The 17,892-nt window shown below is 40.0% G+C and overlaps 1 protein-coding gene across 5 annotated transcripts in view; it reads right to left on the reverse strand.

Moving 5' to 3' along the window:
- Window positions 1-2,319: 2,319 nt before the first annotated feature.
- Window positions 2,320-17,892, reverse strand: part of ro60 (Ro60, Y RNA binding protein) — a 34,993-nt gene continuing 19,420 nt past the window's right edge. For all 5 annotated transcript variants that reach the window (XM_068037720.1, XM_068037719.1, XM_068037721.1 and 2 more), the window contains 6 exons: window positions 14,521-14,667; window positions 12,346-12,483; window positions 12,137-12,256; window positions 7,050-7,163; window positions 6,242-6,388; window positions 2,320-4,511 (listed from right to left, as the gene is read on the reverse strand). In XM_068037720.1, the coding sequence (XP_067893821.1) occupies window positions 4,359-4,511; window positions 6,242-6,388; window positions 7,050-7,163; window positions 12,137-12,256; window positions 12,346-12,483; window positions 14,521-14,667 (819 nt within the window). In that variant the 3' untranslated portion in view covers window positions 2,320-4,358. The remainder of the gene's footprint in view (window positions 4,512-6,241; window positions 6,389-7,049; window positions 7,164-12,136; window positions 12,257-12,345; window positions 12,484-14,520; window positions 14,668-17,892) is intronic.

A 17,892-nucleotide genomic window follows, 5' to 3' on the forward strand; every position in this document is an offset into this window, starting at 1 on the left:
AAGTCCTCTGAAGAAAGAATTCTCCTCCACACAAGATCAGGGGGCAGGTTGTTCAACCTTGCCCGTCTAAGAGCGAAGTCCAAAGTACGGAAAGTCCTCATCAGGGAACTCCTCTTTGCTGACGATGCTGCTTTAACATCTCACACTGAAGAGTGCCTGCAGAGTCTCATCGATAGGTTTGCAGCTGCCTGCAATGAATTTGGCCTAACCATCAGCCTCAAGAAAACGAACATCATGGGGCAGGACGTCAGAAATGCTCCATCCATCAATATTGGCGACCACGCTCTGGAAGTTGTTCAAGAGTTCACTTACCTAGGCTCAACTATCACCAGTAACCTGTCTCTAGATGCAGAAATCAACAAGAGCATGGGAAAGGCTTCCACTGCTATGTCCAGATTTGCCAAGAGAGTGTGGGAAAATGGCGCACTGACACGGAACACAAAAGTCTGAGTGTATCAAGCCTGTGTCCTCAGTACCTTGCTCTATGGCAGCGAGGCCTGGACAACGTATGTCAGCCAAGAGCGGCATCTCAATTCATTCCATCTTCGCTGTTTCCGGAGAATACTTGGCATCAGGTGGCAGGACCGTATCTCCAACATAGAAGTCCTCGAGGCGGCCCACATCCCCAGCTTATACACACTGCTGAGTCAGCGGCGCTTGAGATGGCTTGGCCATGTGAGCCGCATGGAAGATGGCAGGACCCCCAAAGACACATTGTACAGCGAGCTCGCCACTGGTATCAGACCCACCGGCCGTCCATGTCTCCGCTATAAAGACGTCTGCAAACGCGACATGAAATCCTGTGACATTGATCACAAGTCGTGGGAGTCAGTTGCCAGCGTTCGCCAGAGCTGGTGGGCAGCCATAAAGGCGGGGCTAAAGTGTGGCGAGTTGAAGACACTTAGTAGTTGGCAGGAAAAAAGACAGGCGCAAGGGGAGAGCCAACTGTGTAACAGCCCTGACAAACAAATTTTTCTGCAGCACCTGTGGAAGAGCCTGTCACTCTAGAATTGGCCTTTATAGCCACTCCAGGCGTTGCTCCACACACCACTGACCGCCTCCAGGCGCTTACCTATTGTCTCTCGAGATAAGGAGGCCAAAGAGAAGAGAAATCAAACCTCAATTCATGCTATTACACAAAATTAGGGCTCAGGGGATTGGGAGTAGCAACCACTTGTGTGGCACTTTATCAACTTCCTTATGAAAATCCAAATATACTACATCCACTGGATCCCCCTTATCTATGCTGCTGGTTACACCCTCAAATAAAAGCTCAACAGATTTGTCAAACACTATTTCCCTTTCATAAAACCATGTTTGACTCTGCCTAATCATATTGTGATTTTCCAAGTGCCCTTTTGCCACATCTTTAACAATAGATTCTAGCATTTTCCCTACTACTGATGTCAGGCTAACTGGCCTATAATTCCATGTTTCCGCTCTTCTTCCTTTCTTCAACAGAGGGGTTAACATTTTCTACCTTCCAATCCACTGGAACCATTCTAACATCTAGAGACTTCTAGAAGATTGAAACCAATGCATCATTATCTCTGTAGATACCTCTTAAAACCCTAGAATGTGGGTCATCAGGTCTAGGGAATCTGTTGGCTGTTAGTCCCATTAATATTTGTCATTTTCTATCTAGTTAATTCTACTTAATTGTGTAACAAAATCCAATTGAGGCTTAATTTGGATGACAAACCAAGTACTACCCTGGTATTTCATTACCTTTCAAGGCCCTAATTGTAGAGCTCTCTATTCCAATATTCACCCTCAGTATATTTCTATCGTTCCTAGCCATCATTTTCATTAGATCTTCATGGGCCTATCTAATGCATTACATCATTGGACCCAATCTGCCAAATGACAGCATTAACATTTTGACATGTTGTTGTGCCATTTTTCTACAGAGGAATGTAGTTTGGGCAGATTATATTAGATGCTGACAGCTAAAAGGTCTGGCCATATCCCCATTTCTGTATGCACATCACACAAGGACAAAATCACTCATTCTCATGGATCTGAATCAACCAGTTAGCTGGACAGGTTATCATGCCTTTCACAACGTGGTTTCACAGCCACCATGCATTATGCAAAAAACAACAAGTATACAAACGCAGGATGCTCCAAACCACCTTTCAGCATATCGGCAACAATGAACTTAGTTCATTAACTATTGGCAATCAATTCTACTAGCTTAACCACTGGTTTACTAAGAGACTGACTCCACACAAGACTTCCAGATCATCGATCCAAACAACCTCCACTGTCATGTCAAGTGATTTAAACAATCTGATGAAAGAACAAACAAGACTGAGATATCAATACTTGAAATTTTACCGTAACATTATCCAGTTAGCACTATATGCATTTCATAGCAGTAGCTACAATTCTTTTCCATTTCTAGAGATTAGGTAAAAGTTATATTGTCTTGGGCAAAATAAAACAAAAAAAAACTAGTTAAATACCATCTACAGTTTAATAGCTTCTTGGGCATTCACAAAAGGAGACTGCAACAACACCACAGTGAGTTTTATGCAGACCACGAAGATCCTAGACATGGTCTGTGGTCTTGCTCAGTTAACTAGGGTGATTGCAAGTGTGCTACTTGGTAACCTTTGCTAGAATTATGCACGTAAAGGTATCAGATCAGGACAGGATCAAACTTGCCCCTGCCCAAACAAATCAGCTAACACACATTGTTCGGACATACAAGACTTATGGCCACTTGTGCCAGGTACTGGAGGGGAGGGGGACCAAACCAGAGAAACTGATTTTAGAATAGAAACAGAGGAAAAATAAAATGTTTATAAAGTTCACAAAAAGGAATGGTGCTCATGACCTAACTTATAATTGAACAAGAATCTAATTTAATGATTAAAAATAAACATTTTCATCAGTATTTTCATGTTTTGATGGATTCAAGTTATCCAATGCTTATTCTGCTTCATACATTTAATTCTTTCCCAACCCTATTTTTATTACATGGAAATTTTAGCATCTCCATACAAGCCCCATTTCCTCTGATTTACATATCTAACATTACAATATTGTATTCTGTTCTTCCAAAAAAATACTGTCGTGCGGTGTGGAATTCCCAGTCACTGCAAAAACATACTCACAACAGCTTACATTCTCTTAAACCATGAAGATAATTTCTCCTGACAAAAACTGGATTGTTCACCACCTGAAATTTTTTCTGAAGTGTCATAAAGTGGATTAATTCTTAACTTCTGATATATATTCTTTTCAAATAAGGTCACATTGGAATCATAATTTTAGAGAAGTAGTTTGGGAACATGCTGCGAGCTGCATCGGACCCTCAGGATCAAAAACGGCTGATCACATAAGTGATATGTGTCATCTACGACTTGTGTTATATACAGGCTCGCATACATGTTTGGCATGGATTCCACAGTTAAAATGAGCTAGACTGACTATCAATACATGAGACAGTTTACTTTAATGACTGATTGTTCCTGTCAATCAGCAAAGCCAACACTGCTGTAACTCCTGCAAAATGAAATTTAATGTAACCTAATCTCAACTAGTTACATTAATCTTCAACGTATCTCTAGATCACTCTTTTCTAACCCCTCATTGACAGTAGCTACAAAAATCTAAGATCTATAACAAAGGAAATTGCTGGTGAATGTTAAGTAGAATCTATTTTTGTGGATTTGTCACTTACGGCTGTCTTTTAGAACTCTTCTAAGTCTGACAGCTGAATAATTAGAAACCTTAAAAGGAGTAGCATACTTACACATAGACTTGCCTTTTAAAGTCTACTTTATTCTGCACAATCCCCTCTATATTCTCACTCAGATTTTAATGCTCATGTGATCCTTTTTCAATTTTTTTCCAAGTAACTACTATTATAACTACAAAGAGTACAATGTGTTAGAAAAAACTATTTTCTCAGAATATTCCTGTGACCTAATCCTCCTCAAACTTAATCAAGTTCCATGATTGAAACATCTTAACTTGTCAGCCTGTTCACGGCAAAAAATTACAATTAAACAGTGCTCTCCACTATTACATTTAACCTATTTACTGTCAATGTGGTCTAATATAAACCTACTGAACAAAAAAGAGAGCACAACTTTGGTTATCACTCTATTTAGATGTTTCTAGTTAAGATTACAAATGCCTAGACAGCAGAGAGCCAAAAGCACACTATAATTAAAATAATTTGCTGTGGCAGAACAGTCTTAAAATCCCCTTAGTCTCTCGTCAACTCAAACAGGCATTCTACCAAGAAACTAGCAACCCATAATGTGAGTTTTTCATTTAAGCAGTCAAGAAACCTGATGAGTAACTACTCTTTAACTAAACAATTCAGTGGTTTCTTCCAATATTTAAATCAAATCTAATGCAAAGTTTTGAATGACTTCCAGTGCCCCACTGTCAAAGCCACAAATATCCAGCATGCCTTTGTCATCCGGGTCAGCAATAGTGAAACCGTTAGAAGCCAATCCACAGACAATCAATTTGGCTGGAAGGCCCATTTTCTGCAACAAAAATCAAACAGTAAGTGAACAAACTTTTGGCAATTGAAGATGATCTGAATTGCTGCTCCGACGAATGATTAATTCTGGTTTCTATCGCCACAGATGCTGCCTGATCTGCTGAGTATTTCCAGCATTTTCTGTTTTTATTTCAGATTTCAAAGTGTTTTACATTTTTGTGATTTGAATTGACCAAGACATAGCTACTGTTTATACTCCTTTAGCTGTGTTTGTGTTATAGGACCATTTGGGTAATATTTCTCGAATGCAACATGAAGATGCTACTGCTATGAAACTGCCTTTTCTTTATTTACTGTACAGATAGAACAAGCAATTATGCATACACACTTGTTTGGTCACAATTTCTTTATGATTAGATTTCCTAGATGATTGGGGCAGGTTCGATCAGACAACCTGTCAGAAACTTGCTCACTCTTGACAGCCAGTACCTCGAGAAGTAACATTTGTACTCCTGTTGGAGTGTTCCTGGAGGTACCAGTGAAATGACCACTTTTGTTGGTTATTGGAATGTTTAGAGACACAAATGCTATCTCACTGATCATATATCTATGCCACTAAAGTCAGGGCTGATGCTGATGGATGTCTGTAAGGTTAATGCCACATTTACTTCAACTTAGTTCATACATTTACTGGCAGCTCGCTACATTATCTTTAGGTCAGAGGTATTCTTAGTACAATGTCGTACATCAACTGGGCTGAAATCACAGTTAGCAGGCAATCTTAATTAGGACCTGGGCTTTGCACTCTGAAAGTTTGATGCTATTTAGACTAGTAAATGATGGTAGACAGCTGCAAAATCCAGGAAACTAAAGGAACAACTGAAGCATTCTTGGTATTCTTTGCAATGCACAGCAAATATCTGAGGGATGGCCCTTATTCCCCTCTTCCCTAAACCTTCTCTCCTCTTCTCAAGGCGGTGATTTCTGCTAATCACAAATACTGTCAGCACTCAATGTACCCAAGTCGCAAGCAAAGTGGAAGACAGTTGTAGTGTTGCAATCTTTGCTCATGCCAATATCTTAGTATAACAGGGCAAACTGGTGATCCGAATGGTCAAGATGGCTCAGTAGCACATTGGTTGGTACATTTCTTACACAGCCATCATGATGACTCATTTTCTAGTGAGCTTTTAAGTGTCAAATTGTTATATATTTAATGACATATCAATATTTATTCTTGGATAAATACAAAATCATAGAGGGGTTTCATTATAGGGCAATTCCCCATCCCCACTCCTGAGGATATCAACTATAGTTCAGGGATATGACTTTTCAGCCACTGATCAGACAAGGTGCCTCATCCAAATGGCTATTCCCACGTTGAGCTTGATGGAGAATGTCGGCAGCTGATCCAGTGTGGAGATTATTACAGCGAAGCCCAATCCTATCTTATCCTAGTATCCAACACATGTGCTTCAAGCAGGAGTTGCTATTTAATGATCATGGCCAGGAATCCTGCCCACTTTGTCTTCCCTAATCAAGGAGTGCTGTTGCCAATCAGCAACCTCCGACTGCTGCCCTAGTCAAGACCTGGCAACTCAGCTCAGACGGGCGATTGACACTGGCACCTTCCTGATCATAGAGAGCAGCTCCAGCACATTTCTTACAATTCTGCAGGTTGCAAAAGATTGAATTTTCTTTTAAAATTCCCCAAATCTAAGTTTACATGCCTTGTAAAAGTTGTTACGTTATAGGATCATTTTGAATTCTCACCTTTCTGTATTCTCTTAGGGCATCTACTGGATGGATATTTCCATAATACGTCTCATTATCCGTAAAGACAATGAACACATCTGCAACAGTTTTTGTCTTAATAGCCCACAACAAGGGGAGGGCACAATCAGTGGCACCAAACGGGACCTGTTGAAAGCATTCAAAAAAGCATAAATGTTTCATTTCAGTCCACTTTTATCGTCATTTTTCAGGTGGGAAAAAGAGGTAGGATTAGTTTGGGAAATCTGAAGGACAGAAATTCCAATTAAGTGAATGCAGCAATTAAAAAGTGAAGTAAGAAAAAGTTTTTTTTGAGGAACTTCATGCAGTAACTTGAGCACAAGGACCAAGATGTGTGCAATGTTCACAAGACTGGGTGAAAAAAAATTCTCTTCACTTAGATTTTGGCACTCATCAACCAACATCTAAAGTAATAAGCACCAGAGGCTACTGAGAACTGAGCTGAATGAAGAAAAGAAAGGCTGAGACACTCATTATTAAATTAATTTCCATGGAAATTCATACTATAGTGGAAATTTGTATGTAACAAGCTAATACTTAACAGCTTCATTTTTAAGAAATGATCATAGTTAATGATGCACCCTCCTTAAATGAATTTTGAAAATAATCTTTCAGCCACGGAGTTACTATTAATTAATAGAATGCAGGGAACAATTACCAAAGTGAGGAAAATTACAGGTTTTTGTATACACACTAGTGATCTCTGGATCTTTATTACTTCTAACGTGGATATAGTCAGCAGGCTGTACGAAAATTGAAATGAAAAATATAAAAAAATTTACATTACCGCATGCATGGCAGTAAATACTTCATCCAGTGACATTTCTGAAGTGATGCATAATGGAACCATTTCATCAGAAAAAGCAACTATTGTAAAATTGGTTTCTGTGCGTGCAACTACCTAAAAAAAAAAGAATTCATGATGATCACCTCTTATATTCATGTACTGTAGACGATAAACTGAGCTTCTGGCTTTGTGGCAGCATTCCCTTCTTTGAGTCAGAAGGTACAGTGCTCAAACCCGACAGTCATGGCAAGTGATGGGTGTGTGATGCCCCCTCCCAAATGTGAACTGTGGGACCCCATAAAAACTTGCCACCGTACAGGACTAATCACCTTATTGGCTGGTACAAAGGTGATTATGTTTCTGATAGGAAATGTTCCTAGATTCGAATTATAAGTATACGTAAACAAAATAATAACTTTATATTTTAACCAGACTCCTGTTTGCTTGCTCTAGATGCATTGAATACAGTCATTTTCAAACTTCATAGATAGTAATTGATCTGGCATTAGCATTACAGAACTTTGCATTTACAAGAATACCACTGAAAGCACAGGCAACAGATCATTATAATGATTTATTTATGCTGTTACACTATGCATCAGCAGACACTGACATTGGGGGGGGGGGGCGGGGAAAGAGATATCTTTGATGGCCTAACGCAATGGGAAGATATATGTCTTTGAATGTTCAAAGCTATTGCTACTCATAAATATCACACTATACATGGCAAGCTGTAACGCCAAGCTCAAAGAACTTATCTAGACTGCTACAAATTCAAACTTAGTTAAAAGAGCCAAAGAATTAAAAGCGGCTGATATTTAAATAGCTTACACTGATTGCTACAGACGTAGCAACTACAGAAAAATATTTGTGTTTGGTACAGATTTGAGGTTTGCAGTTTGCAACTATCTTTAACCAAAGAAATTAGTAACAGGAGTATTTTAATAGAATGCATTTCCTTCCCCATCCATAGATAATTAAAGAGCAAGCTATCTGAAGAGATATTTTAATAGCATATTTTGCCTGCCAGCAGATCCACTTTAGATCTCTGTTACCACCCTAAGGTGCTCCTTGGACATACTAAGCAGATAATCTGTATGTGTCCTTCTGTAGTTCCATATGAACTCCCCTACTCGTTCATGACCACCCCCTCAACCTTGCTACCTCATGTGGTCTTGCTATTCCCATTGTGTTGATCACTTCCTTGTATTCCTCTCCACTCTCATTCCCCTTCCCCCTCCCAATCCCACTTCCTCTGTGCCCGCCTTCGAAATAGCTCCCCCAAGTCACTTACAATGGCACTTTCAAATTCCCAACTGTCTCACCTTTGGCCCTCTATTCACCATAGCATATCTGCAGCTAACAACCTGCTAAAATTACACTTTCACCTCCACCTCTGATGCGCCAATCTCCATAAAAACTATAACTCTCTTCCACCCTGGTCGCTCCCACGGTACAGTCCTCATCTCTGCTCCTTTAAGTTCAAAAGAAGCAAAATTTCATATTTATGGTGGACAACTGGATTAACCATTCATTGCCATATCTGGCTAGGCCACATTGGGCAATATCGGGTCCTGCTCTCCTCAGCCAAAACTGTTCACTATTCCAGGATCATCATAACCCTCAGCTTCTCTTCTTCACCGCACCAATCTTCTGAAACAAAGAACAAAGAAAATTACAGCACAGGAACAGGCCCTTCGGCCCTCCAAGCCTACGCCGATCCAAATCCTCTAAACCTGTCGCCTATTATCTAAGGGTCTGTATCTCTTTACTTCCTGCCCATTCATGTATCTGTCTAGATACATGTTAAAAGACGCTATCGTGCCCGCGTCTACCACCTCCGCTGGCAATGCGTTCCATGCACCCACCACCCTCTGCGTAAAGAACTTTCCACGCATATCCCCCCTAAACTTTTCCCCTTTCACTTTGAACTCATGTCCCCTTGTAATTGAAACCCCCACTCTGGGAAAAAGCTTCTTGCTATCCACCCTGTCTATACCTCTCATGATTTTTTACACCTCAATCAGGTCCCCCCTCAACCTCCGTCTTTCTAATGAAAATAATCCTAATCTACTCAACCTCTCTTCATAGCTAGCGCCCTCCATACCAGGCAACATCCTGGTGAACCTCCTCTGCACCCTCTCCAAAGCATCCACATCCTTTTGGTAATGTGGCGACCAGAACTGCACGCAGTATTCCAAATGTGGCCGAACCAAAGTCCTATACAACTGTAACATGACCTGCCAACTTTTGTACTCAATACCCCGTCCGAAGAAGGAAAGCATGCCGTATGCCTTCTTGACCACTCTATTGACCTGCGTTGCCACCTTCAGGGAACAATGGACCTGAACACCCAAATCTCTCTGCACATCAATTTTCCCCAGGACTTTTCCATTTACTGTATAGTTCATTCTTGAATTGGATCTTCCAAAATGCATCACCTCGCATTTGCCCTGATTGAACTCCATCTGCCATTTCTCTGCCCAACTCTCCAGTCTATCTATATTCTGCTGTATTCTCTGACAGTCCCCTTCACTATCTGCTACTCCACCAATCTTAGTGTCGTCTGCAAACTTGCTAATCAGACCTCCTATACTTTCCTCCAAATCATTTATGTACATCACAAACAACAGTGGTCCCAGCACAGATCCCTGTGGAACACCACTGGTCACACGTCTCCATTTTGAGAAACTCCCTTCCACTGCTACTCTCTGTCTCCTGTTGCCCAGCCAGTTCTTTATCCATCTAGCTAGTACACCTTGGACCCCATGCGCCTTCACTTTCTCCATCAGCCTACCATGAGGAACCTTATCAAACGCCTTACTGAAGTCCATGTATATGACATCTACAGCCCTTCCCTCATCAATCAACTTTGTCACTTCCTCAAAGAATTCTATTAAGTTGGTAAGACATGACCTTCCCTGCACAAAACCATGTTGCCTATCACTGATAAGTCCATTTTCTTCCAGATGGGAATAGATCCTATCCCTCAGTATCTTCTCCAGCAGCTTCCCTACCACTGACGTCAGGCTTCCCTACCACACCGTTCTCCTGCCTCCTAAACCTTCACCTTCAATATCTACATAGAGCTCATGGACATTTTTGTCACTAAAATTGAATCCATCCATTCTGCTGCCACTGCTGCTTCCCTCCCTTCCCCTAGACAAGGGGTTCTCAACCTTTTTGCTTCTGATGCCCCCCACCTCCCCGCTCCATGTTATGAAAATTTCATGGACCCCCATAACACAAGTACTTTATCTGTATACAACTAGTTCTACAATTAAACATATATTTACTGCATTACAACAGTGACTACACTTCAAAAAAAAAAGTACTCCATTGGCTGTAAAGCGCTTTGAGACGTGGAGGTCGTGAAAGGCACTATATAAATGCAAGTCTTTTCTTTTATTTTTGTTTTACTTAACGTAAAACTTGAATGGTTGAATTAAGATGAGCCGAATGACCATCCTCATCTGTAAATATCATGATCTTGGGGAAAGGGCCAAGGACCACATTTTGTTTGTACTAAATAAGTTCAGTCAGACTTTTAAGTGATGGTCCCATGGAATAAGCTGATATGGAGATGCTGCAGAGTAAATCTGCTACACCATGATCATGAAGTTTCTGAACTTGCTGAATGGCAGGAAAATGTCTCGACGAATTTGCCCCAACTTTCATCATAAAAGCATAAATAATGTAGCCCACAAAGAGCTGCGTGTTTCTGAACCTATGCAGAACTCAACATAAGCAGAGGGCTTTATAATTTTAATAAATATTCAACATTTTTACAAGTTAGGAAAAGTATCAAAATTCACAAAAGGGTTTGTTAATTTTTAAAATCGCTGGAATATTTGCGACCAATAGTTGAATGGGATCATGCAGGAGGCCCAGACACAGTGTACGAAGATGGAAGATGGACGACAGCTTTGCAGCAGCAAAATAAATGCAGCTTCTACTGCAGTCACTGAAAGAAATATTTCAGTATTTATTCAGTTTGCTTTCCAATAGTTATACCATTAGAATAATGGAAGCCAAAAGTAATACAACAGCACACAATACGCAGCCCGATGTTAAGTTCAAACTGACAGTGGTCAGTTTTCCCTATCAATATTATTAATTTCCAGCAGCTGGATTGATTCCCACACATGCCATTAGGCACTTTATACACCAATTAGTTATTTTTTGCCTTTTGTTGCACGTTCAAGCACTGTTAACAGTTCCAGCGTATTCAGCTCTCAGCTGCAGACTGTACCTGGGTCAGGGTTAGCACTTTACCCAGCACATCTATGTCTGTGTTGTCATATTTAACATGGAAGTGCTGTCGGCTTCTCGCCCACCTTGGTTGCACTGAACTGTTTTCCCAGCAGTGCCCTCCTGCTATAAATATGGGTGCAAAAGGTATTGCTGCTAGTCAGTGATAAGAAGTGATGCTGGGCTGTAGACCCAGTTGAGAACCCCTGCCCTCCCATCACGCCAAACTTTCCCTAAGGCTCCCTCACCCCGCTCTAGCCCTGAACTCTCATCTTTCTCCAGTTTCTCTCTTATCCAACGCAGATTCTTGATGAGTAGTTAATCACTTCAGTTCTCTAGATTTACAGGTTGGAACCAATGTACTTCCCAACAAAATAAAAAACGTGGGTTGGAGGTGGGGGGAGGGATACGGGAGGTGGGGGGAGGGATACGGGAGGTGGGGGAGTGAAAGAAAGCAATGATTACTTTCAAGTGCCACCTAGTGGCTGGTTACACAACAGCAGAAGCTTGAGAAAGACAACTGACCTTTCCCTGCTAAATCCATCACTTACTGGTCTAGAGGAAAATGGAAGTCAAGTATGGAAGCGAAAGAAAATGAAGAGTATTTTCTGTTCAAAAGGCAAGTATCAAACAATGATTAATGTGGGAATCTTGCAGACACTGTCCTCTGTTACACTATTTTAAAAATAACTTTTTAACAATTATGATACAACATAAATTTGTTGATTTTAATGCAAATATGTTTGCAGAAAAAGAACTCAATACCATATCAATATATGCAACAACAAAAGAAATCCAGAGACTAAAGCAAGAAGTGGTTTGTGAAAGTGTCTTACCATTGACATAGCTGCAGCAACACTGTAAGCATAAAGTGCTCTGCATCCTAGTACCTGACTGCACATGGAAGAGCTGACATCCAAGGCCAATACAAAGCGCTTCCTAGTTGGTTCTACATTCTATAAAAATAAAGCAAAATAATTCAATTAATTTATATTCCACAAAACATAGATGTTATGATGTTCGAAAAATATCAACTTATCATTACCTTGAATGCTTTATAAAATGCCTGATCGAGTGCTACTAAAATCTCTGGATCAGGGATCCACTTTAGCTTTCCTCGGTTTCCTTTTCCTGCTTTGTATGTTTCTAGAGCCACCAAAACGTGAAATGGATGGATTCGAGCCTAACAGTCAAACAGTAATGCATTATTGAAAAAGTGTGATATAATCTCTGCATGACTGAAAACGGTCAGTGCATTTTTTTCCTTGCCCAATATCATTCTCTCATCTCTCTTCTCTTGAAGGTGGTCACTTGTATTTAAGTATGGTTTCAAGTCGTAAGAGCCTCCAATATTTCCCCCAAGGGACCACTGTTCATATGTGCACTGCAACAAGGAGAATCAATTGGCTATTTGATTATGAGGACCATCATAAATGAGCTCTACACTGATCCTGATTCCATCTTCATATAGCACCACATCGACAATTCATAAACATATTCATTCTTGGCTAGGTTTCACAGGATGCTAGCCCATGAAACCTAAAGGTGAATGCAGAAAGAGGTGCACAAAAGGGGCAGGGGGCTGCTGAAGAAAGGATTAAGTGATTCAATAAGGACTACTATGCATTTCCTATGGCTGGTTATACAGCAGAAACCGGACAGGCGGACTGATCAGTGAATGGTCTTTGTAGGTGACAAAAGGGAAACCAAAACAAAAACAAAATAGAAAATGAGCAAGAATAGTTGGATAGTAACCAAAAGCAGCAACCTTAGCCAAGTTCCCTTGTCTAGCCGAGAGACACTGAGGACAACACTAATGTTCCACTATTGTCCCAGCTGAGATTAGCTGAGTACACACCAAGCGTTAAACTTAAAATCTTCTATATGGCTTGTTCTGCACCATGTAATGCATTTATTAACTGAACATTTAAGAGCTGAATATCAATGCATTCTAGTAACTATGCTATCAACCAAACAAAAATTTATATCAAAAAAACTGACATACAACTATACTATTGAGACAATTTTTCCAAATAAACTGTTATTTTTGAATTGTACACAAATGTTTAAGCAATTAAGAGACAGATAAGAGAGTCAAAGAAAAAGAAAATTACTTTAATTTTTTAAAAATTCACCAACAATAAACAAATTCTTAAGGAATTTACTAATAAACTACACACTTAAAAAACTATATTTTCAGTGTCAGAGAAGTTGTCTGGCAGTAATTAAGATTCATCACGCAATTAAAAATTCACTTACACTTAAATGCACCAGCTTTAAATTTTTCTGCCAAAGTGCAGCAACCTGCACGGATTTCAAAGCCAGATCTATCAGAAAGGTACCAGTGGTGTACAGCTTGGGGAGCAGAAGAGAAAATCAGACAGAAACTTCTGATTTCTGCATTTAACTGCACGTGTGGACTCCGGAAGTTGCTATCCAATTTCTTTCTTTCTTTCTTTTGGGCCTCCTTATCTCGAGAGACAATGGATACGCGCCTGGAGGTGGTCAGTGATTTTGGAGTGACCTCTCCATGGCGCATGCCTGGGCAAATTTATGGAGGTTGAGAGTTGCCCAGTCGTCAAAACCCCCCTCTCGGCCTTTCTGGTGGGGTCCAAAGGAGTGCAGGACACAACGTTTGGCACCAGTATGGCTGCAGGAACTGCCGGAAACATGCCAAAGGTGACACATGACCGCCTACGGGGTTCCGCTCCGGCTATCCAATTAGCCTCACCATTATTCGCAACACAAATTTCAGAGCAACGGCCAGATAATCTATTTTAGTTATGTTGAGTGAAGGATGAATATATTTGATAAACTTTGGATAATGCCATGGAATCTTTTACATCTATCTGAGAGACCAGACAGGGCCTCAGTTTAACATATCAACCAGACACCCAAACCTGCTAGTTTTCAGCTGATTTTTGTGAGTATGAAACTGCTTGTTTGCAACAATTAACTATACACCTACAAGAGTTGATGAAATTCACTGATAGATTAATACATAAATCACATGAAATAATCACAAACTATAAAATTCAGAAACACACAAATTTCCACTTAAGGAAGTGGCTCATCAGTGTGTTGTTCAGCAGAAAGTTACCATGCTCAAATTTGTTTTTTTGTTACATATTGGTTGCGAGCAGGTGTGGTTATAAGCAAATTGCACGTCCTTGACCAATTGCATTTCAAAGATTACTTATATTTAGATACAAAACCATACCTTCTTTAAGACAGTCTCATTATTCAACCTTTCACACACCGTGGTAACCTCTTCACTTCCTGGTTTAAGAATGGAATCTGTAGTCATTTTCCCCAAATTTCTGAGTATCGTAATAACAGGCATATCCTTCAGTAATGCCTTCCACACCTAATTAAATAAAGCACATGCAATATTCTGCCAAAAACAAAGATCTGCATATTAAAGCAAAACATAACTCTATTTCAATATTGTACAATAGGCCTTCAAGATGTAACACTGAACGCATGGATTCAACATAAGTGTATCATATTCAGTGTAGTCAGTGGAGGGGGGGAGGGTAGAGAGAAAAAGGGCAACGAGGCAAGGGGTGTTATATCCCAGAAAGCCAGGTGGCAAAGGATAGAACTGGAGCCAATCTTTACCCACATTTATAAGAAAGTATTTACAAGCATGCACCTCCTAACCAAACAACCACAGTTTCAGTCTGTTGCTATTTATAGGGACACAACTGAATCCCCAGCTAATGCCTACCGCCTGCATACAATTAAATATAATAAATATACAATTAACAGATTCACTTCTCTCCAAAAAGAACCAGAGCTTCTACATACAACCAAAATTTCAAAACAAATTAAATCAAAGACCTCCATATTCTGTACAAAGCATTACATTGCGAGACACCCCTCCTCTACGACACCTAACAGTTTTGTCATACACGTGTTTCATTTCGTAAAACAATCTGACAGTTGATGACTTGCATTTACACATTTAATTTCAGAGATTTCCTTTTTCCCCAGCATTTGTTTCAAGCCAGCAAGGTCTATCTGCAACTTTTTCTCTCACATTTTTCATAGCGTGTATATTATCCCACATCAATGGATATACTATTTTCAGTGCACACATTATGCAGAATCTCACTTAAAACATTTGACAAATAGAATCCCATATCCATTGCCTCCTCAAGAGCCAGTGTTTAGGAAGCCAAAGTATTTTTAACAACTGCTTTTATTTTCTTCGCTTCCCCAGCTAAAGGACGATATTTTCCATTTTCACTCTTCAGAAATATTATGAAACCAGCTGCAGTAGAATACCCATCAGGAAGGTTATCCTATGAAACATAGCTAAAAATGACTAGCTTCATGTTCTTTGGGCCACCTAAGGATGGGAATTTAGTATGCATCTCTCTAGATTTAACTTCCTTAATGTTTTATTTGCCCTTAAAACATTCTCTACTTCAGGATGTTTCATCGTAGTAGTTAATTAACTCCAGCAAGTCAAAAATGAGCATCTGATCTAGTCTGAGTGCACAACCAGTTGAACTGACCAGTCAAGCTATGCAATTGCTCTGTCTCTTTAAATAATTCATCTTTGTGATGATCTAGCATGATTTAACCAGGATGGGAGTAACACTCTCTAAATAGGATTGTTGATTTAAAGTTATTCCAGACCTGCTCTGCTTAATTCCTAAACCAATATATTTAAAAGCCCTACAAGCCCGATTCCCAATTTTGAACTCCAATCTTAACACATTTCTCAAATTCTGCAGTACCACCCCATAAGAAATAATCAAACTGCATCATGAAGATGCCTGAAAGTTTCCCTTTATGATACCAATAAAACAGGAAGGTTAGCCTGTGAAACATAGCTAAAGATGACTAGTTTCATATTCTTTGGGCCACCTAAGAATGGGAACTTAAGTACGCATTTCTCTAGATTTAACTTTCTTAATGGGCAAGATCTGCTTTTAGTTGTACACAACCTATTTTCAACAAAACCATCTCACCGAAAAATAGCACACCCTGGAAACATCATTTAAGCCATAGACGCATTTGCTTAGTTCCCATAGTTTTCCTTCTGCACCAGTTGCCTTTTGTGCGGTTTCAGAAACACTTCTCTCTGAATGCAGCTTTTATGCCAATTGATCTACACTCCCATGAACATGTGGCCAAAAGAGCTAAAAAGATTTTTTAAGGTTACTTTTTCAGCCGTGGGAGAGTCCACTTTAACATCTGTATCACCCAGTCACTCTTCAAAATACCAAGCAACAAACCTTATTTTAACCTTATAAGTCCCATCTGCAAAGACATTTCAGTACAAATCCACCTATGTGGCAGGACTGGTTGACCCTTATCTGGTACATCAGTATAAACTCCAAACTCTCTCCAACTATTCAACTCTTTGTTTTGTCTCTCACTAGTTTATCCTCAAGTTTATTGGCAGCCATCAAAACTTCAGTCATGAGGATCTACTGTTTACGTGTTAAGCATCCTTTATTTCATTGTGTAATCTATTCAAGCTACTTCCGTTTTTACGTCTGTTGGAATTACTAGTGTGAGATCTCCCTCTTGTACCATCGGAGGGTCTTTTGCGGGTATGTGATCGTTTTCTGATCCAAGATTCATTAACAGTACTTGCACTGTGCTTTCTTGCTCTCTACTTTTTCACCCCATTCTGCCAGTCTATGGACTTCGCATTTTGGCCATCCTACTAAACATTCAACTAATATTTAAGTTGCCAGTTGCTTTTCCTGCACGGCCCACAATTGTTGCATCCCTCCATTCACTAGGCCCCTTTGGACTATTTGTCACCTGAGTACCCACTCTGGGCAATTGGTCTGTGGATGTGATAGTGCTATCATGGGCGTCATGATCATTCACAAAACCACTCTCCAGCCCTCAATCTACCACATTCTGTTCCTCAGGACCTTAATCACAAAACACACAAGTATTTGAAGTACAAGATGCCTCGTTTCCTTCTATAAGCTGCTTAGCATCTGAGGTTTTGTAATTAATTCTGATTAATCATGAGGAATGAATCATAACAGTTTGATTGTTATGTTTGATAAGTGCTGTCTCACCATCATGACCAACTACCTGACCAGGGCCTCTTCACTCTTCCAAATCTCCTAAATTGAAGTCTGTCTCAGATAGCCTTATATGATGCCTCAATGCTCTCCAAATTTAACCAGAGACCTCAGCCTTGATGAAAGCCTGTCTCCCTGCCAGTATAGGATTCAAATATGCAGAAATAAATGGAACCAACTGTAGTACCTACCAACACAGGAGGACTATCGCATTGTAGAGATGAGAATTTGGTATTTCACCCATAGACTAATTGATAGGGACGATATCGTCCAACCATCTGGACATAATTCTTTTCATTAAGGGCAATTGTCAACTTGCAGTCTGGTTGATCAGCTAAAATTTTATGCAGTATTTCATCGATCACTACATGATTTCTTTCACAATGTCTATTACTGAAAGGACTTTCAGCTGCTGTATTTGTGACCATGATGTTCATATTATTGCCAATGTCTCTGACCTACTCATTGGCAAATTCCCCTCCATTATCAGTCAGAAACTTTGCTAGTCCAGTCCCTATCTATTTCTCCAT

This window comes from Heterodontus francisci, chromosome 8 (genome assembly GCF_036365525.1).
Source record: "Heterodontus francisci isolate sHetFra1 chromosome 8, sHetFra1.hap1, whole genome shotgun sequence".
In the NCBI taxonomy this organism is placed as follows: domain Eukaryota; kingdom Metazoa; phylum Chordata; class Chondrichthyes; order Heterodontiformes; family Heterodontidae; genus Heterodontus; species Heterodontus francisci.